This window comes from Mercurialis annua, linkage group LG1-X, assembly GCF_937616625.2.
Source record: "Mercurialis annua linkage group LG1-X, ddMerAnnu1.2, whole genome shotgun sequence".
Taxonomy (NCBI): Eukaryota; Viridiplantae; Streptophyta; class Magnoliopsida; order Malpighiales; family Euphorbiaceae; genus Mercurialis; species Mercurialis annua.
The window spans coordinates 10,752,896-10,780,721 of record NC_065570.1 but is presented as its reverse complement, the minus strand read 5'-3'; the positions used below and the strand labels follow the sequence as shown (position 1 = coordinate 10,780,721).

The 27,826-nt window shown below is 37.1% G+C and overlaps 2 protein-coding genes across 2 annotated transcripts; both read left to right on the top strand.

The window, feature by feature from the left end:
* The first annotated feature begins 841 nt into the window (after positions 1 to 841).
* Positions 842 to 5,284, top strand: LOC126665408 (pectin acetylesterase 5-like). The gene is given in 13 exon segments (XM_050358200.2): positions 842 to 1,347; positions 1,432 to 1,436; positions 1,438 to 1,515; positions 1,593 to 1,722; positions 1,829 to 1,908; positions 2,013 to 2,102; positions 2,247 to 2,371; positions 2,811 to 2,871; positions 3,711 to 3,764; positions 3,859 to 3,936; positions 4,039 to 4,144; positions 4,420 to 4,565; positions 4,759 to 5,284. Coding segments are annotated over 13 exon segments (1,287 nt in total). The 5' UTR covers positions 842 to 1,121; the 3' UTR covers positions 4,867 to 5,284.
* A 13,196-nt stretch (positions 5,285 to 18,480) lies between these two features.
* Positions 18,481 to 23,565, top strand: LOC126661836 (uncharacterized). Its single transcript, XM_050355741.1, has 2 exons — positions 18,481 to 22,812; positions 22,924 to 23,565. Exons 1-2 carry the CDS (start codon positions 18,481 to 18,483, stop codon positions 23,563 to 23,565), a joined length of 4,974 nt encoding a protein of 1,657 aa, XP_050211698.1.
* The last annotated feature ends 4,261 nt before the right edge of the window (positions 23,566 to 27,826 follow it).

Genomic DNA, 27,826 nt, shown 5'->3' with positions numbered 1-27,826 from the left:
TATATCATGAATATGACGCTTTCAAGTTTATTTGAACTTGAGAGAATCTTAATCCGCTATTTGGCGGCGATGATTTGTTGGAATTTATGGACTAATAGAAATAGCTTGGTGTGGACTGGCAAGGGTAGTTCAGTTCTAGAGGCAATTAATTCGGCAGGGCATCAGCTGTCATCATGGCAAAAGTCTAGAGATGCAAATTCTCATTTGAAAGCTTCATTTATGGAGAAGGGAGATGGGCAGATCAGATGGTCGAAACCAGCGGATGGGTTCTTGAAAGTGAATGTCGATGCTAGCTGTTATAAGGGAGGTAGTTCAATTGGGATTGGGTGTACGGACAGTAATGGCGAGTTGGCGATGGCAAGGGCTGCGAATCTTTTGGGTAATTTTGATGTTAATGTTGCTGAAATCATGGGCATTCGAGAAGTTTTAAGTTGGTTGAAAGACGGTCAAAATGTCGTGGTAGAATCAGATGCTTTAGATGTTATTTTGGACATTCGGAACACTAATGAAGGTTATTGCAGTCGAGATCATTTGGTTTTAGATTGACATTTTATTTTTGTAAGGCAATCTGCGAATTAGACTGCGCACATATTAGCACATTACGCCATGAGAATGATTTTATCTTTTCTCTGAATTTCTTACATCGGTTGTTGCTTCGAATTTGAGTTTATATTATCGATAGTTTATTCTGAAAAAAAAAATGAAGTGACAGTATCACTAGGCTTTGTTTGGGAGAGAAGGCATTAAAGTAAAGTACGAGTTTTTAAAGTAAAGTAAAGTACCGTAAGGGACGGTAAAGGAAGGTAAGGGTTGTGCATAACCCTTCCATGTTTGGGAAAATAATAAAGTAAATGAAGGGTTTATAAAAAAAATCAGTTAAAAATAATCCAACACCCCAATATGGGGGGTTGGCATATGAGGGTTGAGGGGGGTTGGGAAATATTTTTCAACCCCTCAAAACCTTTAAAAAAAATTTGCCAAACAGGGGTTGAAATTTTACAACCATTCCCTTCCCTTCCTTTCCTATCTCAACCCCTAATCCAAACAATACGTTAATCCAAACAACAAACCAATTGATACCTTAACGCACACTACCAATCAATCACCAAACCTCTTGGTCAATGGCAAATCCTACAATTCAATCTCTAGTCATCAGCACCAGAAGAAAATTCCATGAAAAATACAATCTACTCACATTCACACTATTAACCCTCGCAATTTTCTCTCTAACTCTCCTCTTCCTCGATTCCAACTCAACGGCCACCTCCGATCTCCATCCCACCGCCGCCACAACCGACGATCTCGTCGACCTAACTCTACTCCACAGTCCCAAATATGCAAACGCCTGTACTCAATCCTCACCTTTTCAAATCCCTTACTCTTATGATAGTTCTGTAACTGATGCTTTTTTGTTTGCTCTGTGGATTGCAGTGTGTGTTGGATGGGAGTTTGCCCGGTTACCATTTTCAAAAAGGGTTTGGGTCTGGGTCAGATAATTGGCTGCTTCATATTGAGGTTAGTGAACTTTGTTTTAATTAATTTGAATTTGATTTTTTATTTTCATTCAAGTGTTTTGTGTTTGTGCTAATTAGGGTGGAGGGTGGTGTGATTCGATAGAGTCGTGTTCCTTTCGTAAAAGGACAGCGTTGGGATCTTCAAAGTATATGGGAATTGGAGTTTCATTTTCAGGAATTCTTAGCCGGAATCGCTCTCAAAATCCTGGTAATTTCTCCAATGCTTTGAAGAAATTAGAAAATTGTAAAAATTTATAGGTTAATCGTGTTTTATTTAGCTAATTGTTGTTTTAGGTTCATTTATTTTCCTGCAGATTTCTTTAGCTGGAACAAGGTGAAGATCCGATATTGTGATGGCGCTTCATTTGCTGGTCATCCCGAAAGTGAGTTCAAGGTAACTTTTTATTAAAGTTCTTCGCTGTTTGTTTCAAATTCCGAGTAACTAGCTCATAAACTAAAGTCATGAAAGTTGAAACCAAGTAATTCTCTTTTGGTTAGAATGGCACGAAGCTTCACTTTAGAGGGCAGCTAATTTGGGAAGCAATTATGGATGAACTTTTATCGATGGGAATGTCTAATGCCAAACAGGTAGTTTTTTCTTTTTCTTTCAGTACCTCTTTATCGGAAAAAATAAGTTTTTTACGATTAGTCAATTTATGGAAACTTGCACTTTTTGTTGTATGTTATTAGATTCGTTGCAAGTGCTGATATGTATCATAATAAAATTTGTAGGCTCTTCTTTCAGGATGCTCTGCAGGAGGATTGGCAACACTAATTCATTGCGATGATTTTCGAGAGCATTTGCCCAAAGATGCTACTGTCAAATGTCTTGCTGATGCAGGTTTTTTCCTTGATGAGTATGTTTGATATGCATATTAATACTTTCTGGTTTCTGTCCTAGTTTCTTAAGCTAACATATTCTTTGGGTTATGGTACCCACGTCTTATCATTTTCTTACCACATTTTGCTAATAATTTTTTGCTGGAAGACTCTACATAAAGAAATATTCTTCAAATTTTCTTCTATCATTTTTAAACTTTCCTTACATTGTATTTTTTAAAAATGAATCAAAGTGTACTTTATTGCATGAGTTATGTGACTAAACTTTCATGCAAAATTGGTGTGTGCGCGCGTGCGCATTTATAGAGAGATTAGTAGTGTCTATTATACTGCATTTAAAAGATTGCATGTCCTGAGTTTTGATTTTTGAAACTACTTTTATTATAATTGATCTTTATTTTCTCAAAATTGGTTGAATACATTTCAACTAACATTTTTTTCCTCATTTTGTTTCAGGAAAGATATTCTTGGAAATTACACAATGAGATCTTTCTATCACAATGTCATGGAGCTTCAGGTTTTGCTCTATCTCCAAGCAACTTGTAAAATTTCTAGATATACAGTTCTTACCTTGATTTGTTCTAACTAATTATCCTTAATTGGTGATTGACATAGACAAAATGCTTAGAGTTGTTGGCATACTGATTGCAAAATTGTCCAGCCTTTTGTCAGTTGAAATGCTAAGTAGCATAGGAAATTATAGCTTTCTTGTTATTCTTGCTGTACCAGTCTACTATGTATATTTGAGTATTTACTCTAATTGAATGTGATAAACTTGTTTCTGCTAAATTTTGAAAATGTGGCCTTTTGACGATTTTGGGCTTGCTCATACCTCAAATTTTGTGATTCCTGACTTTAATCTAGCGATGTAAGAATGTAAAAGGACCTATAATATTCTAGATTCTTAAATTTACTATGTATATACTTAAATCTGAAAACAAAAACATGAGTTTGTAATTAAATTTGAATAAACAGTAAATTACATAAAGAAATAATAATACAATGTTTTTAGAATTCTAAACTTAAGACAAATCTAATTTTTCTCTCCCAGAGTGTTTGCTCTTGTTTAGTTGATTGATTTCTGATGATCCCCCTTGTTGATCCATTCTAATAGCTTTTATCCTTCAACTTCGTTTCATGAAACATCATGTATTATCCTAGTTCCCACTCACTTTAATAAACGTTTGAAAGTCACAACTGCTGATAACTTTTTTACAATATTCTTTATGGACTGAACTTTATAATGAGCTTTTCTAATTTTGGCATAAATGAAACTCTCAGGTAATTAAATGGAAAATAAGTGAGTAATTTAATCAACTATTTTTAATTGCCTCTGCTATGTTGTTGCGCTTTCAGGGTGTAGAGAAAAGTTTACACAAGAGCTGCATTGCAAGAACGGACTCATTCAAGGCACGACCCTCATCCTTCTTGGTTAAGTGGTTTGCTCTTCAATTATAGATTGTAATGCATAACTAATCTCAATCTCTGTCAATTGCGATTGTAGTGTCTTTTTCCTCAAGAAATCATTAAAGACATAAAGACCCCAGTGTTCCTAGTCAATCCAGCTTATGATTTCTGGCAGGTAGTTCATCCACAGAACACTTTTTACAGTTTTCAGATCAGATTTAAATTTCCTTGCACTTATGTTTATGTGATATATCTGACATTGGTACATAATCTCTAGATACAACATATCTTAGTACCAGATGGATCAGATGTTCTTGGCTATTGGCGAAAATGCAGATTGAATATTCAGTATTGTAGTCCAAGCCAGATTGAAATTTTACAAGGTATTTGTTGTGTATTTCAGAAAAGTTAGAACCTAAAACATTGTATCTCAATTTTAGATTGAATCTTCAATATTGTAATCCTTGCCAAAATGAAAATTTACTAGGTAATTGCTGTGTATTTCTAGTAGTTATAACCTAAAACGTTGCACCTCTAAAACATTGAACCATTGTGAATAATCCCTGAAACATGACTTTTGTTATATCAGTGATGATGTTTTTATTTGTTGTCCAAACTCTGATCGATCTTCTTCTCTTTGTCGATTTACCAAACATAGGTTTCCGTAGTTCTCTGCTGAATGCAGTGAAGGATGTCCAGAAAAACAAGGAATGGGGGATGTTCATAAATTCATGCTATATTCATTGCCAAACATGGATTGCTGATACATGGCATTCACCCACTTCTCCAAAAATTAACAATAAGGTATGCTCGGTTTTCCTTTATTAACGCTCCTAAGAAAACACCAACAATTTTTCTCTGTTGAGCTGTTCTTGGTGCTTTGTAAGTTGTAAAGTACAAGAACAAAGCTGAAATACCATCAATATTATCAATTCCTTTTGATGAAATATCCGTTTTTGATTTTACATCTACTCTGTGGGTGACATCTTTTTGGCAGACCATTGCAGAGTCGGTAGGTGATTGGTACTTCAGTCGTAGAGTAGTGAAGCAAATCGACTGTCCTTACCCGTGCAACCCCACTTGCTATAACATGAAATTTATTTGATTTTGGTGAAGCTCCATACTCTTTATGCATCATTGGCTTGCTGTTTCATCTACATCTCAGGTATATCTTCCGAATATTTTGCGAATTTTAAATTACCTCTGCAAGTTGTAATTCCTGGGATTTTGCAGAATAGTCGGTCCAGTTAATTGTTTATTATTAATGGTGAAGAAATTTCTTATTTACCACTTGATGCTGTTGCGCTCTACCAAAGTGATAATCTGCTTTTGCATCTTGTCCTTGTATAATATTCTTTTCGAGTGGTCCATTCTGATAGTTATTTATTTCATCCCCAGAAGCCTCTGATCTTTTCTGGTTAGATCAAAATCAAGCTTTACATTTATTTATTTTGAAACAAACAATTGTATTAAATTCAGATTGTTAATGTGTATTAATAAAGATAACAAAAAATTTAGCTCTATTTTTGGATTAAAAAAACTGGTATATATTGGAGAAACATTTAAAAACGAATATATATATGTAGAGGTATTAGGCATAGCATTTTAGGGTTTCAAAATTAAGCTATGGAACTCTGGAGTTTTTGATAGATACTTGGTTAATTGTAATGCAGTTTTAATGAATTATAAAGAAATTTTTATATTTAATTGTAAATACGAGCTAGTTTGTGAACACGTAACTGAGCTTTTATCTGAGCATGTCCACAAACTGTTAATTGAGCTCGTCCATGAATAGTTAATTAAGCTGTCTATGAATGTAAACGAGTTAAACACCACTGTGTTAATGTTCGGCTTGTTTAAATAAATAAATATAAAATCAAGTTTGGGTTTAGTTTGATTAGAATACAAATGAACACGAACCGAATTTTTATTCGAGGCAAATGCTGAGCTGCTTGTGAGCAACTTGGTTCGCTTACAATCCTAGATAAATAAATAAAAGTTTTGATCGCATCAAGTAAAAACAACCGATTCACAGTGTTTAAACGACTTAAAGCGGTAATATACTCCATAACTTATAACTTATAACTTATGGTCAATTAATAAGAATATTTATTTTATGGTTAATTTTTTATATATATAATTGGAGATTGAGAGCGTTTGTGGGAGAATTTAAACCCATAATCTAACAGTTTATACCATTTGAGCCTCATTGGTATTTTACGGTTAATTTGATATTAAATTTTGTTTTTTATTAAGTTATTCCATGTATGATAGATTGCGGAGTCTGGTCGTAACATGCCGAGAGTGGAAACATATGGCCACCACATTTCAATTTGAGGGCTAATAATCACCCATGACCCCTCAATTTTAGGGCTACGGGCGCTAAACCCCCTGATGTTTAAAAACGGGCACTAAACCCCCTAAACTTTGTGTCGGCGCTCACAAAACCCCCTAAGCTCCAAATATGACGAAAATACCCCTGGCGCCGTTTTTTCAGTCAGTTCTCAGTCTTAAAAAAAAAACTGACACTGCCATCTAATCTGACACGTCAGAAATATACCTTAAAAATTTCAAACACCCAAAATACCCTTACTTTAATTTAGAAAAAGACAAAAAAAAACAAACCAACCCAATTTAATCTAACCATTTGATTAACCACAACAATCAACCCAACCAGCACTCCCACCCAACCACCGCCGCCACCCTACCACCGCCGGAAAATTTTTCCGGTCATCTTCTCCGAGCGGAAAATGACCGGAAAAATTTCCGGTCATCCCTAAGCAAGGATCTGTTCTTGAAACAGATCCTTGCCGGATCTGTTCCAAGAACAGATTCCCAGTCGGGAATCTGTTCCAAGAACAGATCCGCGACGGGATCTGTTCTTGGAACAGATCCGACGGGATCTGTTCTAAGAACAGATCCCCGGATCTGTTCTTAGAACAGATCCGGCAAGGATCTGTTCCAAGAACAGATCCTTGCTGCTGTTCTTGGAACAGATCCTTGCCTGGATCTGTTCCAAGAACAGATCCTTGCTGCTGTTCTTGGAACAGATCCTTGCCTGGATCTGTTCCCGGATGACCGGAAAATTTTTTCCGGTCATCTTTCACTTGAAGAAGATGACCGGAAAATTTTCCGGCAGTGATGTGGCGGAGATGGTTGGGTTGGGATGGTTTGGGTTAGAACAGGTGGTTGGATTTTGGGTTGAGTTTTTTTTTTATCAGATATTATATTTAGGGGTGTTTTGGGTATTTTTAGTTTTTTTGTCTTTTGATGACGTGTCAACTGGCACATGGTGTCAGTCAAATTTTTTTTTTTTTTAAAGACAGCCGCCAAATAAAAGACGGCACAAAGGGTATTTTCGTCCAAAAGGGCCATGGTGAGCGCCGACACAAAGCTTAGGGGGTTTAGCGCCCGTTTTTAAACATTAGGGGGTTTAGCGCCCGTAACCCTAAAATTGAGGGGCCATGGGTGATTATTAGCCCAATTTGAGGGATTTAATTATACATTACTTATGTCGTTGAAACTTTAAAAATTAATTTTATTTAATTGATCAAAATTGACGAGGTGAAGTAGCCAACTGCTAATAAAAGGGTAAATTAAAATGAATGCTCCATTTTTAAAATTAATTTGATTTCCTATCTCAATAAGAAAAAATTAATACCTCACATTTTTATTATTTTTATTTTTTTACTCTAACAAATATTTATATTATAATTATACCTAGATTTTATTATTATTTTATTCCGGTCATAATTTTTTTACTCTCAAATGACAACTAATGACAACTGTTATTATTATATTTTCTCTCTCCTCTCTCCTCTCTCCTCTTTCTTCTTCTTCTCCTTCTTCTCTTCTTCTCTATTTTCTTCGCCATTCTTTTTCTTCTTCTTCTTTCTTCTATTTCTTTATTTCTTCTCTTCTTCTTCACGGTTGTTTCATCGGTCGTCGTCGCTCCGCCATCACTTAACCATCGCTCCGTCATCACTCAACCGTCGCTCCGCCGTTCTTTTCATATTTGATTTTAATTTTTCTTAAATTCGTGATGATTAATACGATTTATATTAACTTTTATATCTGAATAAATTACTCTTTGATTTTCTCAATTTTAGATCTAAAAATCTGCATGAAAAACGATTTTGTGATGAAAAAATGATTTTCTGCACAAAAAACGATTTTCTACACAAAAACAGCATCTTATTATCATATGAGTATCACTGCATTATCATAACATTATCATAATACTACAGAAAAAATGATTTTTTTTAAAAGACAACGTCTGATTATCATATGAGTATCACTATATTATCATGTTGTTATCATGACACTTTAAGAAAAAAATGATTTTCTGGAGAAAATAATGTTTGATTATCATATCGTTATCATAATATTATCATGTCGTTATCATAATATTATCATATGATACCGAGATGATAATATTTATGTTACATATATGATAATGTTATGATAATATCTATGATTATGTTATGATAAAACAATGTCTGATTATCATATCAGTATCACTATATTATCATGTCGTTATCATAACACTGCAGTATGATAACTAGATGATAAAGAAGTATGATAAGATTATGATAATTATATGATAACCTACCAAAAAAATAAATTATATAAATGTTTATGATAATCAGATGATAACGGAGTAAAATCATAAATATTTTAATACCCAGAGTAAAAACATAAATCTGGAAAAAACATGAGGTATTTTCTGTAACTTTTCCGTGTTAAGATATAAAGGGCAAATATTTTCATTTTTGAAGTATTTTCCCCTAATAAAAGCTGTTTGGTGTTATCACAATTTATAAGTTTAAGGAGTAAATTGATATTCATAAAAGAAAAAATGGGAAAATAATGTCCCTAATTATTTGGAATCAGGAGCAGATATGTCTCTAAAATTTAAAAAGAGGCAAACAAACTCCTAACGTCTTTAAATAGAGGCAAATAATGCCCTTAACATTTTTAAAAAGCGGCAAATAAGCCCGTCTCCTAAACGGTGTATTAACAGTGTGTGCACGGTGTATAAATTTTGCTTACATGGTAAACATGAATTTGACATACCATTCCTAAATCCAAATCAATCAAGCTCTCATTAACAGCGTGAAAATAAAATCGAAATCGTTTACATTATAGTTTTTGATTGATTTGGATATGATATTTTAAGGCTTTAATTTTTTTTTTAAAAAAAATTCATTATAAAAAAAAGCTAAAAAGACGTAATTCGTAAATTTAGAAATGTCGTATATAATTCATGTTTTCCATGTCAACAAAATACACACACACTATGCATACCTATGTTGTAAAAAACGACCTGACCACTGAACCGATGAGGAAAGAGGATGAAGGGTTAGAGTTTCAACCGGGGTTGGACCAGGGTTAAACCAGAGGTTAAAAATAATAATATTTAATAATTATTAATATAATTATATATAAAAAATAAATATTTTATATAATAAAAATATAAAATAATAAAATTTCTTGTACAAATTGTAACATATTATTAAAATAATAAATTAAAATATTTTATTGAAAAATGGCTTAATCACCAAAAAAAACCCCACTTTTTAGCCCCTTTTCAAATGCACCCTAACGTTGCAATTTTGTCAGTTGCATTCTAATTCGCACCTTTGGTTTTCTATTTCACCCTCAAGTACTAAATTGATCTCTTTTTCATTTGAAAACAATTAAAATAAGTCATTCATTTTTAACTTTTTATGTGGAAAAGAGTTCAAACGAGTATTTTATAAGAGATTTTATGAATTTTTCCCGAGTGAAAAAAGTCCAATTTAATTTTAAGGGTGGAATTGAAACCCAAAGGTGCGAATTAGGTTGCAACTGAAAACGGGCTAAAAAGTGAGGATTTTGTTGGTGATTAAGCCTTAAAAAATCGAAATATAAGACTTCAAGTAACTTATAAACAAAAATTAAACTCTTATCATCGAGATTAAAAATTTCTTTATGCAAATACCTCATGATTAAAAAGATGGTCAGAATTAACATATCTTATGTCTTTTGGATTGGGAGCTGTGACATTTTTTTTATTATGATAAGCTTTATATTTACTTTAAGAATTTTATTTCCTTCCATTGGACAAAAATCATTGAACAAAAATCAATAGCTCCCATTGTATGGCAGCAATAATAGAAAAGCATTCTTTTACAATTTAAATAGTAGTTGCCCGCATTTTACTCGTCTTCTCTCATTTTTAACATACATATTTATAACAAAAACTATTATTTAAATTCAGTGAGTTTATGTTTATGTATGAGTTAACATCTAACTTATTGACTTTATTTTTTAATAATAATTTAACTCTTAAATTTAGTAATTATAGTATTTTATTAATTTTATTTTTTAATATTAGTTATTACCCTTAATGAAGCCCAATTATCATAATTTTATCTGTCTTTCTCTTTCCACATATAAAATAGTTATATAGATAAATATAAATATTTGCTTCTGATCCCAAATATTAGAGGTATATAAAATGATTATTATTAGGGGTGAATAACATGGAATGAGTCAGGTGCAAAAATAAAATAATTGAACTTCAAATTAAAATCTATGCTAACCATGCTTCTAAATTAATACAACTTTAATTATTTAAGGCGGGAGAGAGAGTAACTTTTACAAGCATGTCTCTCATAGCAATGTCAAACTAGTCGATTATCTCATTCATCGTCATCTCTTTCGAGCCATATAATGTTGCTATTTAATATTTTAAATTATTTTAATATTAACACTAACCATAATGACTGACATTTACGTAGAATTTTGTCTAATCTAGCATTTTTTTTTAATTTATAACTATATTTCATTTTAATTTAACTAAATTTAGATTAAAATTATTTACAGTAGAACTTTTAATTTAATATTATAAAAGCCAATATAAATATCTTTTCTATAAATATAAAATAAATACTGTACTTAGAATAATTCAATTTTAGCTAAATATTTTATTTTATCAAGTTCTTATTTGATTTATATTTTCATCAATTTCTCTTTAAAATGTTAAGAATTTTTTTTATTAAACACTATTGTTTTTTTAATTTTAAAAGAATTTGAACCAAGTAAAATCAACTCTTTAAAATTCAAAAAAAAAAATATAATTAAATTAAATTTTTAAAATGCAATTACCTTAAAAAAAATCTCAAGTTAAGCATGAAAAATAGAGTTTGCAATAAAGTAATCATATAAAAAAACACGGTATTTGATTTAGAGATTAAGAAATGATGGTATTTATTGACTATCAGCATCATCAGTTGATCACTGTGTTTAACTATACTTATGAAAACTTATTTAGTGCAACTCAACCCATTTGTCATTGTACCTAACATTAGCTATGCGCATGCATCATCTCATTATTTTATTTTATTCAACTCTAGTGACACAACAACATTAACTATCTTTTCTAATAATAATTATTTTAATCAGTGATTCATGAGAATTGTTTATATATATATATTTATATATATATATATAGCAAAGGGTCATTGGTCCCGAAATTTGTCCATTAGGATCAACCAACTCATATTTAACTATTTTAATCATTTAAAATAATATTTTCTATTTTTATATTAATTAAAAATAATACTCTCTAGGTCAATTAACTCCTAAATTAGATCATCATAGTACTTAAACTTATTGTTTTTACAATTTAAGAATTAATTCACATAAAATTAAAGACTATTTTCCGTTATTGATAAAAATAACCAAGTATAAGTTAAATGACTCTGATACAAAAATTTAACGACCGGAATAATCTTTTACTCTATATATACCTCGGATGTTACTATTTTTTTACTATTTATGAATTGTAGAATTAACTCATGGCATAATAGGTTTATCATATTTATTGTCAACCTCTTTTTGATGTAAATTCAATTGAATCATAAAGAAAGAACTTGCATTACTATCCCAGTTTCAATTCAAACACGAGTTTGATTCATGTCCTGAGAAATGTTTTACATCCAAAAAGAAAAAGAGTTTTTGTCTAAAGAAATGAGTTGAAAAGGGCAAATTTATAGAATCTTTTAGCGAGATAATGCTTTTCCGACTCACTCAAATGGAATATATTCCAAGCATATATATGCAATGGTTCCTTACTTCGATAGGGTGCAAATTTCTAAATTTATTATTTTTAAATATTTTTCCGAACCTATTACCGATATTAAGTAGCCATCAAAAATTTGTATCTATTTTTCATGATTTTATACATGAATCAAATATATCATATCACACTCTTCTAAAGAATGGCGTCTTACGATAAAATATGATAAGTGAAATTTCAAATAAATGTTATATAATTTTCTTCTGTCCAAATTGTTTTATCGAAATAATGAGACACTATTAAAAAAATTATGTGATTCATATCATAATTTAAAATAATAGAATTTTTTCAGCCATCCTCGTCCATTTTCTCTCTTTATAAACCATTCATTATAAAAAGGCAAAATTTATGCTAAAGTCTATTTATTTTTAAAAATTTGTTCGTCTACTTAATTCCTTTTATTTCATCTTTTTGCTACCAGAAATTGTCTAAAACGTCTCTCAATTGACGAAACTTTGAGAGTGAGTCTCATTCCCCGTTAGACGAGAGTGTATAATAGAGAAAATACATATTTATACGGACAAACTCTGTTTACTTTCTTGCTATTCATCTTTTGTTCTATAAATTTTTTAGTGCCCCTATTATTAAAAATCGCATTGCATAGAGTCTATCAACAGTACATACTATCGTTTCTAGATTCAAATTTTAAGTTTTCATTAAAATACAAAATTTTGATTTGAATAAAGGATCAATTCACCCCTTCAACTTGGCACGAAATATCAAAAAAAATCATTTTGGACGTTTTTGGATCAAATAGACCTGCAACTTGCGTTTTTCGGTCCAAAAGCCCTCCCCCACTTTCAGCTAAGCAAGTGTGTTACACTAATTGGAAAAAAAATTGGATTTTTTTTAAAAACCCTCAATATTTTATTTATCTCTTAAATTAATACTTAATAACTTTAAATTTCAATTACATCTTTCAATTTTTTTAAATTTAATGATTAATTTAATTTTTAAGGATCTTTTTATTCTTTTTTTCCTCCTCCTTCTTCTTCCCTTCCCCTTTTTTTCCTTCTTCTTCTTCTTTTTCCTTCTTCTTCCTCTTTACTCCGACCACCACTGTTAGCAAAAAACCAACTTGTAATACTCGACAAGTCGAGGTCGTACCCACAAGAACTAGAGGTTTAAAGTGAGTGAAATACGATTTTGAAGTTCAATTCGGAAAGCAAAGGAAAGAGATTGTTTTGATTAACAATACAACTAAACTCAAACAACTAACACTTAACAATTTAAGATATTCAACAACAAACAACTAATTGAGAATAAGGATTAAATACAATAATTAAAACGCATAAGGGTTGTCTAATCATGTCAATCGAATCCTAGGATAAATAGGTCGGGTCAATGGATAATGGTTCGGATCAAGCTATTCGAGGGTATCAAATCCGCTCTCTCGAGCCGGAGGTTGAAAGAATCGCTATTTGATTAAAACACTGAAATCTAACTCACTCTCTCGCAATTAGATTTCAATAGGATTAATCAAACCGATTGATTCGCAAACTATACAACCGCACAAACCCTAAATCACTCTCGTGCATCAAGGTTTCGAGTTTATGCTAACTAGGTCCGCTTTAATTTAACTCTCGTCCTTATTAATCGAGTAATAACAAAGATTAAGGGATCAACTTAATCTAGGCATTAGGCTCAAGTTAACACAACAAACCCTAATCCAAAAACCAAATTCTAATCACCTATTCATCATATATGGCAATCACAAACAACCCCTAGACTAGGGATTTAGCCAGCCATAGCTACACAAACATTAATTACTAAGCAAAGATTAATGAGCATAATGAAGATTATAGTAGTTACCTTAAGTAGAAATGGAGAGCAATAAATCATACAAGATAATGAAGCTTCATTAAATAAACTAATACTTATATTGAATAACTTTCTCAAAGTAGTAAAATTTGGAAATAAACTTGAAGAACACTAAGAACATTCAAACTCTATTCTATATTTGGAGAACAAAAGGAATAATAACTATTTGATTTAAAGTTTTCTTACAAAAGTGAATGCCCCCGAAACCTAAAAAGATAATGTGACTTATATAGTCTAGACAAATAAGGAAAGTAGAGACATTCTAGTACAACAGTGTTGGGATAAAAGAGAAAATGGGCCAAGCAAAGCTCTTCTTTCAAAACAGATTTCGTCTTCAGAAATTAAAACATGTCTCGATCGAGAAGTCCTTTAAGTGGGGCTTCTCGATCGAGAAGGTCTTCTCTAATCGCTTCGCACAGAATTCTCCTTCATGTCTTGATCGAGAAGTTCTTTTGGCTTGGTAGGTTGTCGATCGAGACATGTGTAAAATAAGACATGTCTATTTTGCTTCTCAGCTTCTCTTTTGCTCATGAACTTCTCTTCGAAGACATGCTCTGAAAAAGTTGATTTCTCTTTAACTCTTCGCTTTAGCTTCCGACTTTGATATTTCTTTAATTCTTCACTCTCTTTAGCAAAAATAGTTCCGCAAACACTCCAAACCACCTGAAACGCCAACACACGTAATAAGGTATCGAAACACCTAAAAACACATGTTAAAACACAATAAAGTGATGCAAAAACTATCTAAATACTAGGAGTATTCTACTCCCATCAACCACCGTCCGCTGCCGCCTTCGTCCCCCCCCCCCCCCCCACCTCCTCAGGCGAGGAGCTCTACTCCTCGCTGCTCCTCGTTTTAGAGGACCAGCGGCTCCTCGCCTGAGGAGCGGTTTGTGACGGATGGGTCGGGTTGTGACGGAGTGGAGTTGGGCGGTTTCCGGTGGTTTAAATTTAGTTGTTTAAATAAAATAATTAAACTAATTAGGTTCAATTAGGATTTTAATTCTGTTTAATTGAGGTTGTAATTGTGATTAATTAGAATTAATTAGCTTAATTAGTAATCTATTATCTCTTTTGAGTGTGTTTTTGTGTCAGAGTTTTTGTGTTAAAGGGGCTGATTTGAGCGAAAAATGCAAGTTGTAGATCTGTTTAATCCAAAAACGTTCAAAATGACTCATTTAATATTTCGTGCCAAGTTGCGAGGGTAAATTGATCTTCTATTTATTTTGATTTTCATTGAACTTTAATTGATTGAGGCACTGTACAAAGACTTTTTTGCTCTGATTGTTAAAAACTTTTCGACTGACTGCAAGGAAAAACTCGACATTTAGTCATTTACTACCTAAGCTGGACACAAATATTTTGATAAGTGACCATAATTGTTTTAAAAAACATTGACCATAAAAACCTTTATTTTTAGTCATTAAAAATTTGAAATCCATAAGAAATATACATCATAAAATCATACAATTTCTTGAAAAGTCATAATTTAGTTTTTATTATTGGAGTACTCTTAGAAGAAAAAAAGCTATTCATAGAATTAGAAAAATTGAGAGACCTAGTAATTTCACCTACGAACTCTAAATAACGGCATATGTGAAGGACAAAGTAAACAAAAAAAGTAGAGTAAAAAAGAAATAAAAGTTTTTTTAAAAGTTGAAATACTAATATAAAAAAATAAAAATTCAAACATTAAAATAAAACATTTAAAAAAAATGCAGACGACGTTGGTGTGATTATTTTCAAAAATAAAATTATAATAGATCATAATATATGACACGTTATTGATATATAAAATCTAACCAACGAACTATAACTCAAACGCTTATAGCACTGAACAATAAACTGATTGGGTTGTGCGTTTCAATTTCTGCCACAAATGCTTCCTTTTTAATTGCAAAAGAAAAAGAATTATGCACGGCATGATACATAAATATTGGATTAACAAGTATTATCCAATTAAAGGGAAGAGTCATGCTTTAATGAAACCATAAAGTAGCCTAGTTGGTATTGATTAACAATTGATTTTGTTTTGATAAGAAGCTTACATAACATCAACACTTTCTTTTCAATCAAAAAATGCAAACAAACGTAAGAGAAGTGATTAGGACAATAACCAGTTGCTGACAAGTCATACTCATATTTTCCTTTCTCTTTATCTTTTCTCTCTAATAAATCCTAGCCACCTAAATCTTTTTTCTTATTTTTTCTTCGGCAGCCATCAATGGCTTAATTTTTTTTATTCACGGTAGCCACTTATTTTATTTATATTATTTTAATTTCATAAAATATAATAAATAGCCAATTATTTTTCATTTTTCTGACGGATTAAAATTTATCACGAAACACAATTCAATTATTAAGAAGCGACGATAGATTGAAAATCTTTCAGTAACAAAATGGATTCATCTATGAGCTATACTAATTTTATCTATTTTTTATTGTTTGTTTTTTTATGAATGTTTTACTTTGTCCTTTCTGTATGAAAGGTTTGTTATCCTTTCTCTGTGAAAGGTTTGTTGTCTCCTTTTTAGAAAGAGTTGTTGTCTCTTTTTTAGAAAGAGTTGTTGTCTCTTTTTTAGAAGGAGTTATATCAAGTGTTGATTGAATCGGATGCAGTGAGTTTGCGAGTGTTTGGAGAAGTTTGAACGAAGAGTGATTGAAGACGGCACTTAATTCGCGAAACAGTTAGTAATTTAATTTTATTTTCGTAAGTAAGGTCTGCGAATCAGGCATCATGTTGTCTGTTCAATGTCAGGTCATCGGATTTAGTTTTCAAATTATCCCAAATTTCTTACAAATGTAACTGTTTCATATTCAATTTAATGAGATCCGATGAATTCAAAAAAAAAGTGATTTGGTCACGTATTAAACATTTCTAATAATATTTTTTATTTTAAAAATATTTTATAGAATATAAAAAGAATTTTTAAAATAAAAAATAATATTTTTAATTTTCAATCCCGGTTAGTTCTTGCTTCTTCCCGCAACTGTTTTCTATAAGAGGCGTTTTTCTGGTGGAAGCGGGCGGACAACCCACTCTTGCGCCTTAGTTCCATTTTGATTGTGAATAATACATCGTAAGAAAAATAATTTTATAATTTTATTTATTTACCGATGAATATTCCTAATCTTTTTCTTCTATATAATCATAAATCTTAAGGGTAATTTTCACCAATAATCCCTCGCCTTTACACTGAAATTCAGTAAAGTCCTTTAGTTTCAAAAACTGATCAGTGAAAGTCTTTATCATTTTGACATTTGTGACCTTAATTAAACCAAAATATTACTATAAAAATGCAAGTTTGGTTTCTGGAAATCGCAAGCAGCAGTATTGACTAGAATTAAAAAAATTGATTTAATCCATTTTCATTTAAACTCAAAATAGGAAGCAGATAAATTTCTGAAAAATATAAGAAGTACTATTTGAATAATGATTAGTTAAATTAAAGAAAAAAACTGTTATACTTAAATAATTTATATTTTATTAAATTAAATTAAGCTTAATTAAGCTAGTTTAATCCCTAAACTCGCCGAGAGTTCAAACTTTAACAAATCTGAGATTGACCTCTTTACACAACGTACAAAATGAGCACCAATTATTTGTGCAGTTCCATGCAAATTGTATTTTAGGTGATTCATTAAAAGAAGAATTTACTTTAACAAATGAAGTAGGAAAACTGATAAATGACAGGTTAGACGTAATTAAAAGGGAGAAAGAGTTAAAAAGATAAAAGGACCAATTACAGGAGAAAAATCTTCAAATTAGAATTAAATAAATTGTACCTTTCTTGCAGATCCTACAACCAAACCGGCCAACATGAATTTGGCCTAAAACCTTAGAAAATCGTTAGGTCTGATAGAAAAAATTCATTTGCATATAAATGACATAACTTTTAATGAGCAAGTATCTTCGAAAAAAAATGTACAAATCCAACTGATACCGACCTAATAATATCCGAACTCCAAGCATCGCCTAACGAATGCTATGCTCGCCCAACGGGTCTCCAAATCTCCCATCGCCCATGTCTGTCTCGGGCGGACTCATCCAGGTCTGCCATCTAGGCGACCTCATCCACTCTGTTCCCTGACACCCACTACCCGGGATAATCGGGAACGTGCCTTCACCATTATCAATAATCGTGGGACAAACCCACGATTTACCAGATAACCACCGCCTTAAACTCATTATAAAAGGAAGCCACCGAATGCTGAGAAGGGTAAGCAAAATCAGATTTAAATACTCTTACATTAATTTACCTACCAAAAAACCCTCTTTGACTTAAGCATCGGAGTGGCTTTCAGGCTGAGCAAGCCTGAGGTCCTTTGAGCTTATATTTGTTACTTGTGCAGGAAAAACAGTACGGGCGACCCTTTAAAGATCGACCTGTATCATTTGGTGCGGTGAACGTGGAACTTATTAGTTTCGTCGTTCCTTTTAGATACTTTTCAGAATTTGCTTTTTCAAGAATGGATCCCCCACGAGATAATACTCTACCAGCTACCAACAGAGAAGACAGGGAAACAGAACCACCGGCCCTGAATCTGTTTCCCCCAACCAGCGAAGAAGGAGAAACCAGCGACCCCCTGGCGATAAGACAGACGATACCTCCGATAGCCATAGCCCCTGACGAAGAGCCAATCAACAACCAAGCAATGTTCAAGGCCTTCCTAGAAATCACCAGTCTACTCAAAGACATCAAACAGAGTATCTCGTTAAAATCGCCAGAGCAGGGATCAGCGAAATCACCAGTACAAAAGTCAACGTCAACCATGGACAAGGGAAAAGAACCGATGCGAGAGGAAGATGCCCCTGAAAATTCCGCAAGGAAACAAAATGCCCCCATCGTAATTCCAGACGAAGAACGTTGGATGGATGAACGACACACCCTCAAAGGCGGAGAAGAGCATCTGGAGGAAAAAGTCCGCCAAGTCATGAGCAGGCTTGGAATAAGATGTGAAGACGTAGACATCTCTCTTCGAAGTGACTCACCACTCGCAGATTTCATCATCTCTCACGAGTTCCCTACAAAGTTCAGATACCCCCCAAATTTGGAGTCATACGATGGAACAGGCTGTCCCAAGAGCCATATTCACAAATTCCAAGCGGTGATCAATGTTCAGACAAACTTGGATCACGTACTATGCAAGCTTTTTCCTACTACCTTAAAAGGTCTGGCGCAGGAATGGTACCAGAGTTTAAAGCCAGGATCAGTGCTGACGTTCAAACAATTCTCAGGACTTTTCCAGGCTAGATTCGTAGCATGCATCCCTCAAAAGAAGCTATCCACAGATCTGCTGGCCATCATGCAATGGGAAGGAGAGACACTCAGGAAGTATGTAGAAAGATTCAATAAGGAGGCGATGCAGATAGAAGACCTGAGTCAGGAGATCGCCTACACAGCGTTACTCAATGGAACTACCAACTCCGACCTACGAAAGGAATTGTTGGCTAAATCACCAAAATCATTTACCACACTGATGACCATCGCACATACACAGATCAGAGTGGATGATGGCCAGAGAGAGATAGAGAATCGCCTCGGACGGGTAGAAGAACGAACGTTTGCAGAAAGAAGAAATGGGGACAGATCGCCCATAGGAAAGAGGTTCGGAGAAAAAGGCAACGACCATTTCAGAAATAAAAGGAAAAAAGACGAAGATAGGCGATATACGCCCCTGAACACAACCAGAACCAACGTACTGTTTTGGGTAAAAGACAGTCGAGAGAAGGTCAGATGGCCAAGGAAGATGAACGCTGCATCAGCCAACAAAAGAGACAATAGCAAATACTGTGAATTTCACAGAGACAACGGCCACACCACAGATGAATGCTGGCACCTAAAGGAGGAGATAGAGAAGCTGATAGAAAGGGGATCCCTTTCCCAGTTCGTAAAAAGGGACACCGAAGCCAGAGAGACGGAATCAGAAAGAAAGAAAGAGCGGAAAGAAGAAATCGCCAGAAGACCCAGACCAGAGCCAGCAGGCGTGGTTAACGTAATAATGGGCGGATCGACCGGAGGAGACAGCAATACTACAAGGAAGAAAGCTGCAAGAACAGTCTACTCAGTTAGCCCAGGTGCGCCGAATGCTAAGAAATTCAGAAGCGTATCTTTTTCGGAAGTCGATAGTCATGGCTTGTCAGTCCCCCATGAGGACGCCCTAGTTGTCAAGGGGCGACTCAACAATTTCGAGGTATCTCGGATGCTCGTAGACACGGGAAGTTCGGTAAACATGATCACGATGGAGGTGTTCGGCAGAATTGGACTCAAGAAAGAAAATTTGACACATGTCTCTACTCCACTGGTGGGACTAGGAGGCAAATCTGTACAGGTGGAAGGATCACTGGAGATAAACGTCCAACTAGGGGATGGAGAGATCTACAAAGAGATCCGAGCAGAATTCATGGTGGTCAACATGGATTTCGCATACAACGCAATTCTCGGAAGGCCACTCTTGCACGATACGTGCGCATCCATTTGCATGAGGTACCTACTGATGAAAATCCCAACCAGAGAAGGCGATGCCGAAGTCAGAGGATGCCAAAAGTCAGCCAGAGAAGCATACTTTACAGCTCTCAGGAAAGTACATATAACCTTGCCAGTACTAACAATGGAACCTCCAGAGAAGAAGGAAAGGGCGGAGCATTATGGGCGAACTGAGAAAATCGAATTATCCCCAGGAAAGGAGATAGAAGTGGGAGATGAGCTAGAAGAAGAAATCAAACGATCTCTGACCGAAAACCTCAGATCGCTTGGAGACTCCTTTGCCTGGACAACAGACGAATTGATCGGAGTAGACCCGGACGTCATATGTCATCGGTTAAACATAGCGACCGACGCGAAGGCAGTGATACAAAAGAAGAGAAGGCACTCGCCCGAAAAACAACTCGCCATCGCAGAAGAGGTCGCCCGGTTAAAAGCAGCAAACGTGATCAAAGACGCCTATTACCCCAAGTGGGTAGCGAATGTGGTGATGGTAAAAAAGTCCAATGGCACTTACCGAATGTGCGTGGACTTCACAGATCTGAATAAAGCATGTCCCAAAGATAGTTTCCCACTTCCACACATTGATCAGTTAGTAGACTCCACAGCAGGTCACGCCCTCTATACATTCCTAGATGCCAAGGCGGGATATCACCAGATACCCATGGCACCTGAAGATCAGGAGAAGACGGCCTTCATAACGGACCAGGGATTATTTTGTTACAAGATGATGCCCTTCGGTCTGAAGAACGCAGGAGCCACATATCAGCGGCTGGTGAACTCAATATTCAGAGATCAGATAGGAAAACACATGGAAGTTTATGTGGATGACATGATTATCAAGAGCATCCGGGCTGAAGACCACCCAACAGATGTGAAGATAGTCCTGGAGACGCTAAAGAGATACCAGCTAAAACTCAATCCGGAAAAGTGCGTATTCGGAGTACCGGCAGGCAAGTTCTTGGGATACATGGTCTCTCAGAGGGGTATCGAGGCTAACCCAGATAAAATCGAAGCGGTCTTAAAAATGACACCGCCACGGAGCATACATGAAGTCCAGAAGCTCAACGGCCGGATCACGGCTCTAGGTCGGTTCATGTCCTGCTCGGCAAAACGATGCCTGCCTTTCTTCAAAACCCTGAAACAGATCAAGAACTTCACATGGACCGCAGAATGCCAGCAGGCGTTTGAAGAGTTGAAAAGCTTCCTATCCTCGCCCCCACTGTTGGCGAGACCGGATCCGGGCGACGTGTTATATTTATACATCTCTTGCTCTGACGAAACGATAGCAGGAGTATTGGTGTCGGAAAAAGGAGGCGAACAATACCCGATCTACTACATTAGCAAAGTACTCAGAGATGCGGAGCTGAGATACCCGAAGTTGGAGAAGCTGGCGCTGTGCGTATACACCGCCACCATCAAGCTCCGACATTACTTCGAAGGGCACCAAGTCATTGTACGGACCGACCAACCATTACGAAAAATCCTCCAGAAGGCAGAGACAAGTGGACGCATAGCAGAATGGGCCGTCAAAATAGGAAGTCTGGGCGTTATCTATGAAGCTCGGAAAGCACTGAAAGCTCAAGCACTAGCCGACTTCTTCGCTGAATTAACATTCAAAGAACCCATGGAGGACAAAACGACTCCCTGGGAGATGCACGTCGATGGAGCGGTTTGCGGAGAAGGAGCAGGCATCGGAGTCGTGCTCAAAGGACCAGGAAGAATCCAAATGGAATACTCAGCAAGACTCGAGTTTCCAGCTTCCAACAATGTTGCGGAATATGAGGCGCTGATAACAGGGTTGCAATTATGCGAAGAGCTCAACATCTCCGAAGTCCAGATCTACAGTGATTCACAACTGGTTGTGAACCAAGTCTCGGGGAACTTCGAAGTAAAAGAAGCTACGTTGAAGAAGTACGCCAAGCAGGCCAAAACCTTCTTTGCCGATAATGGGCGATCCTGGTCGCTACAGCAAATACCCAGAGCAATGAATGGAAGATCAGACGAATTGGCAAAGTGGGCAGGAACAAAGAATTACGACTCAATGAGAAACATTCCTCATGAAATCAAACGACAGCCTAGCTTTCAAGAAGAAATTGAGGAAGGCGAAGTACTGATTGTAGAAGAGGAAGAAACCTGGATGTCCCCCCTCACAGCATACCTGGCTAATGGAATACTCCCCGAGGACAAGAAGGAAGCCAAAAGGATAGTGATACTCTCATCAAAGTTCGGAATATACAACGGCCAGCTGTACAAACGGTCATTCACCCATCCCTGGCTAAGATGTGTGAACAAAGAAGAAGGAGAGTACATCATGAAAGAATTACATGAGGGGACCTGCGGAGCACATGACGGAGCATCAACACTGGTCAGGAAAGCACTGCTACAAGGCTATTATTGGCCCACGATGAAAGAACAAGCTACAACGCTGGTAAGGGGATGCTGGCCTTGCCAGCAACATGCCTTGGTACCAAGAAAGCAAGCTTCAGAAATGAAACCCATCGGCAGTGCATGGCCGTTCGCCCAGTGGGGTATGGACATCCTGGGACCTCTCCCTTTGGCCACAGGACAACGGAAGTTCCTGGTAGTGGCAATCGACCACTTCACCAAGTGGATAGAGGCAGAACCACTGGCAAAAATCACCCAACAACGCATAACTAACTTTTTCTTTAGATCTATCTTGTGCAGGTTTGGAATACCGAAGGTGCTGATCACAGACAACGGAAAGCAGTTCGACTCAGCAAAGTTTAGAAAGTTTTGTGCCGAGTATCAGATCAACCTAAGGTTCACTTCGGTTTACCATCCACAATCGAATGGGCAAACCGAAGTGGCCAACAGAATCCTACTGGCCGGACTAAAAAGAAGACTAGACGAGTGCAAAGGAAGATGGGTAGAAGAACTCTACAGCGTCCTATGGAACTACCGTACCACCCCTAGAGAATCAACGGGCGAAACTCCATTCGCCCTAGCCTATGGAACGGAGGCTGTAATTCCTGTAGAGATCGGCGCACCCACACCAAGGACAGAAGACAACCAGCTAAACCTAGAAGAAAACGAAGAAGAGCTCAGGAACAATCTGGATCTCCTGGTTGAAAAAATCAACAGATCAGACATCAGGATGGAAGCCTACAGACAAAAGATGGCCAAACATTTCAACAGCCATGTAAAGAAAAGAAAATTCAAACTAGGCGACCTAGTCATGCGAAAAACCGAAGTCAAAAAAGGAGAAGCAGGAAGTGGAAAACTGCAGCCAAACTGGGAAGGACCTTACACCATCAGCGAGGTCATTAAAGAAGGAACATTTAAACTCACCAACTCCATGGGAAGAATCATACCAAGGACATGGAACGCCAACAACTTGAGGAAAATTTAGTGACAATGGATCACCATCCGACATGATTAGTTATTCCTTAAGAATCAACATGATTAGTCAAGCGATGTTTAGTTTCAATATTGTATTTCAATTCCTCCAAGTGATGTTTAATCACAGCATTGTGTTTCAATTTCTACAAGTGATATTTCATCACATTATTGTATTTGAATTTATGCAAGTATTTTAATTTACCCTTGCTCGGACAAGGAATTTCCAAAGATATCGTCTCTTTACCATAGTTACTGATTACTTAAAATATTTCCAAAGAGGAGAACTGACGAGTTCATTCCCAAAAAAGGAAAATACACAGTCAAAATATATATCGCCTAAAATAAAGAGAACAAAAATAAAGAAGGCAAAAAAGATATATATTTAAAAGAGGGCAAATGCCCCACAAAAATTACAAAGGAAAGTAAAATTCCTAACAAAAGAAAAGATACAAATGTACAAAGTACATAACCAAAAAAAAAAAAAAAGGGAAAATTCTTCCTATACAAAAACTAAAAAGAGGAATCTAAAGCTTGATGATCTCTGGCTCAACCTTCTCCGGGGCAGCCTCTTTGTTCCCCTCCAAAATATTTGGGAAAGATAGCCCCTCCTGCGAATCCCGCCTGGCTGAAGAAGAAGCATCGACATGAATGTTGCCAGAACGGGTGGGAGAAGGGACATCGGCAAGACTAAGAGGATCGGACCCTGGAAGGATAGACTCCAGATCAGAAGGCCGATCCAACAAGTCCAGAGCAGCAAAAGGCCGCTCCGAAGATATAAGCAAGCCGAAGTCCTTCTCCTCAGGACTACCTCCCAAACCGGGAACAAGAGGCTTCTCGCCAGCCTTGGCAGGTTCCTGGACCCCTTGGGCAGACTGTTCGGCAACCTCAGCAGCACCTCCACCATTTTCAGACTTGATGGAGACAAACAAGTCCTGGGGAGAATCTGGCTCACTCTCACTGTTAACCCCCTCGGGAAAGCCATATAAGAATTCAACGTCCCCATCAGGATGACGCTCCAAGTAGGTACCCACGATGGCTTCAGTGAAGTCAGTCAGATCATTGGCTAGCTGGGCGGTGTTACGGCGACGCCTCTCCTTCTCACGAATCAGCCTGCCCCGCTTCAAATAAAGCCTCTTCTCAGCAACTGAGACTTTATCGTTAAGGGCCGTGACGGTGGTGTCGAACTCCTTCTTGAGATCGTCATAATCAGTGCTTTTCAACACCACCTCTGCCGCCAGATTTTTATTTTCCTTCTTAAGGCGGGCGACCTCCTCAGACAGCACACGCTGCTGCTTCACAGCACTCTCCCTCTCTCTGGATAATCTATCCACATCAGCACGAAGAGAGTCCAGCTTCTGAGTGCACCCGCCATGCTCGCTGCGAAGGGAGTCATACTTTCCCTTCAGCAGCTTGTACTCCGTCTTTAACTTCACCTGCATCTCATCGTCGTTAAGACGGTTGGAGCGGTATTGACGGATGGCATAGGCAACCTAAACATAAAATAAAACTGAGTTAGAAAATAACCATAACAGGAAGAAAAAGGCAAAATGATCAAGTTAGAAAATAATCACCTTTGCCAGGTTGGAAAAACAATCGTCCATCAGTACGTTGTCCGGCCTCTTCAAATAATAGTCAACGTCCGAAGGGCAGCAGGAACCCCGGAAGATGTCGTGGGCAACGGCAGGACAACGCACCGTAGCATCGGCCCCATACTTTTGAAGGAGCAGGTCGACCTGAGTCACCATCACATCCCTCTTAGGCCTTTTCATAGAGGGTCCCTCCCCCTCAGTATCTTCGCCCCCTGAAGAAGGAGCTCGCCTTTTGCTGCCGGTCGAAGCAGCCGGGGCAGCTTGGGGAGCAGAAGGAAGGGATCTGGCATGCTTCTCCTTCGCAGGAACCTCCATCTTATCCTTCCCCTTACCGGTGTAAGAGGGAACAGCAGGAGGAGGAGGGCTGGTGACAGGTTCCTTTATCTTGAAGCCTGGCAGCACCACCCTAGGAGTAGGGGCAGATTCATCACCCTTCTGAGAAGAAGGGGGTTTGCTTCCAGTCGTAGAAGGAACATCGCCTCCTTTCTTGGCAGGCGCCTTCTTAGCCTCAGAAGTCGGCTTGGGAGCAGCTTGAGGAAGGGCCTCCCTCTCTCGAGCCTCCCGGCGAGCTCTCCTATCCTCCATGACCTTCTGCTGAAGCTCCTTGAAGTTCGGCACTGAAAAGTCAAAGTAAACAAAATTCAGAAAACGCCTCACAAAAATTAAAAGGGAATGAAAGCTTCATGGCACAAACAAGGTACCAGAAGGACTAAGAGGCATAGAAGAAATATTAAGAGGGGAAGAAAGAAGTGGTTCGCCCATGTCAGGGAACTCGTCTCCATTATCAGGCGATGTCTCCCTCTTATCCTCACTCTTCTTCCTCTTCCCCCTTTTTTCACCCTGCACTCTCTTGTTTCTCTTGGAGGCAACACTTTGGTCCCAGCCAAAGTAGGAATCTATCAGATTCACTACGTGCACCTTAGCGCCACCTCGAAGCAGACGCAGCGTCTCTTGATCAGCCTCGCTCAGGTTCGCCTTTTCCAATTTTAGGGGCCCCTCCACAAAAACATTCGGAATGGAACCCCAACCCCCTTCCTTCTTGGCGATAACAAAGGAACCTTTCCACCGCTTTAAAGAATTGGGAAGACCAGTGAAGGGAGACCTTCCGGGTTGCAAGTAGAAGAACTCATCGCTTTTCTTCCTCCCCAAAGAATAGATCGCCCTAACAATCTCGTAGCCCACCTGTCTCTTCAGTTGGAGTCCACGAATAAAAACTCCGGTCAGGTGGCAGTGGGCGTTAGGATGGAGTTGACCTAAGGGGATCTTAAAATTATCAAACACTTCTTGGGTGAAGAGATCGAGTGGTAGCCTTAAACCCGCCTCAAAATCTTCGACAAAAAGCAACTGTTCATCACCCTCTAAGACCTGGCTAACAGCCGAACCCTCAGATGGAATCCGAAGGCCAATGAAGGAAGGAATTTCGTACCTCGCCCTAATCCACACAAGGGCTTCTTGACCCAGACTGATGGTCCACTCAGACAAGGGCTTTTTATTACTAGAAGATGTCCCAGAAGACCCTTTACGTCTCTTAAAAATAAAATCCTCCTCATCTCCTTCGTCATCACCCAGTCCACCATCTCCGACCTCATCTTCACCAGCATCCTCAAGGGGAGCCTCGCCCTCTGGCTCTCTGTCATCAACACCCTCCTCACTGTCAGGGATCACCTTCTGAGACAACCCTTCCTCGTCAGAGGACAACTCAACGAGGGTAGAAAGAGGAACAGGGTAGGTTGGGTCACTGGCAGAACTCTCAGAGGAAGAGGAAGAAGAAGGGGAAGACACAGAAACCCTTAATGTAGACATCCTAAAAATATACTATCTGAAAGCAAACAAGAAGAAGGAAGCAAGAAGAGCAACAAAAATAGCTAAGCCACTTACTGATTGAGAGAGAAAGTCTGGTGCTATGAAACTCGAAGAAAACCTGGTTGGAGAAATAAATCAACAGAAGTAGAGAGTCAGATAGAAAAATCAAGAGTAAAAGATTTTAAATAAAAGAACAAGTACCTCTTTTATACGCCAAGATAATACACTCAAATGCCTGACAGCAGGAAACTCCTCGAAATAATCAATGGAAAACCAAAAGTCGCGTTCTTTTATAGTCAAAAAACGCTTCAGATTCGTAACCGTTGAAGGAAACGTTTGAAATTCAAATTGTTTCGAAAATTTCGGAAATTCGAATTTTGAAAATTGGCGCTTCAAGTCTTTGACTTAGCAAGATTATAAGGGGGGGACATCTGATACCGACCTAATAATATCCGAACTCCAAGCATCGCCTAACGAATGCTATGCTCGCCCAACGGGTCTCCAAATCTCCCATCGCCCATGTCTGTCTCGGGCGGACTCATCCAGGTCTGCCATCTAGGCGACCTCATCCACTCTGTTCCCTGACACCCACTACCCGGGATAATCGGGAACGTGCCTTCACCATTATCAATAATCGTGGGACAAACCCACGATTTACCAGATAACCACCGCCTTAAACTCATTATAAAAGGAAGCCACCGAATGCTGAGAAGGGTAAGCAAAATCAGATTTAAATACTCTTACATTCATTTACCTACCAAAAAACCCTCTTTGACTTAAGCATCGGAGTGGCTTTCAGGCTGAGCAAGCCTGAGGTCCTTTGAGCTTATATTTGTTACTTGTGCAGGAAAAACAGTACGGGCGACCCTTTAAAGATCG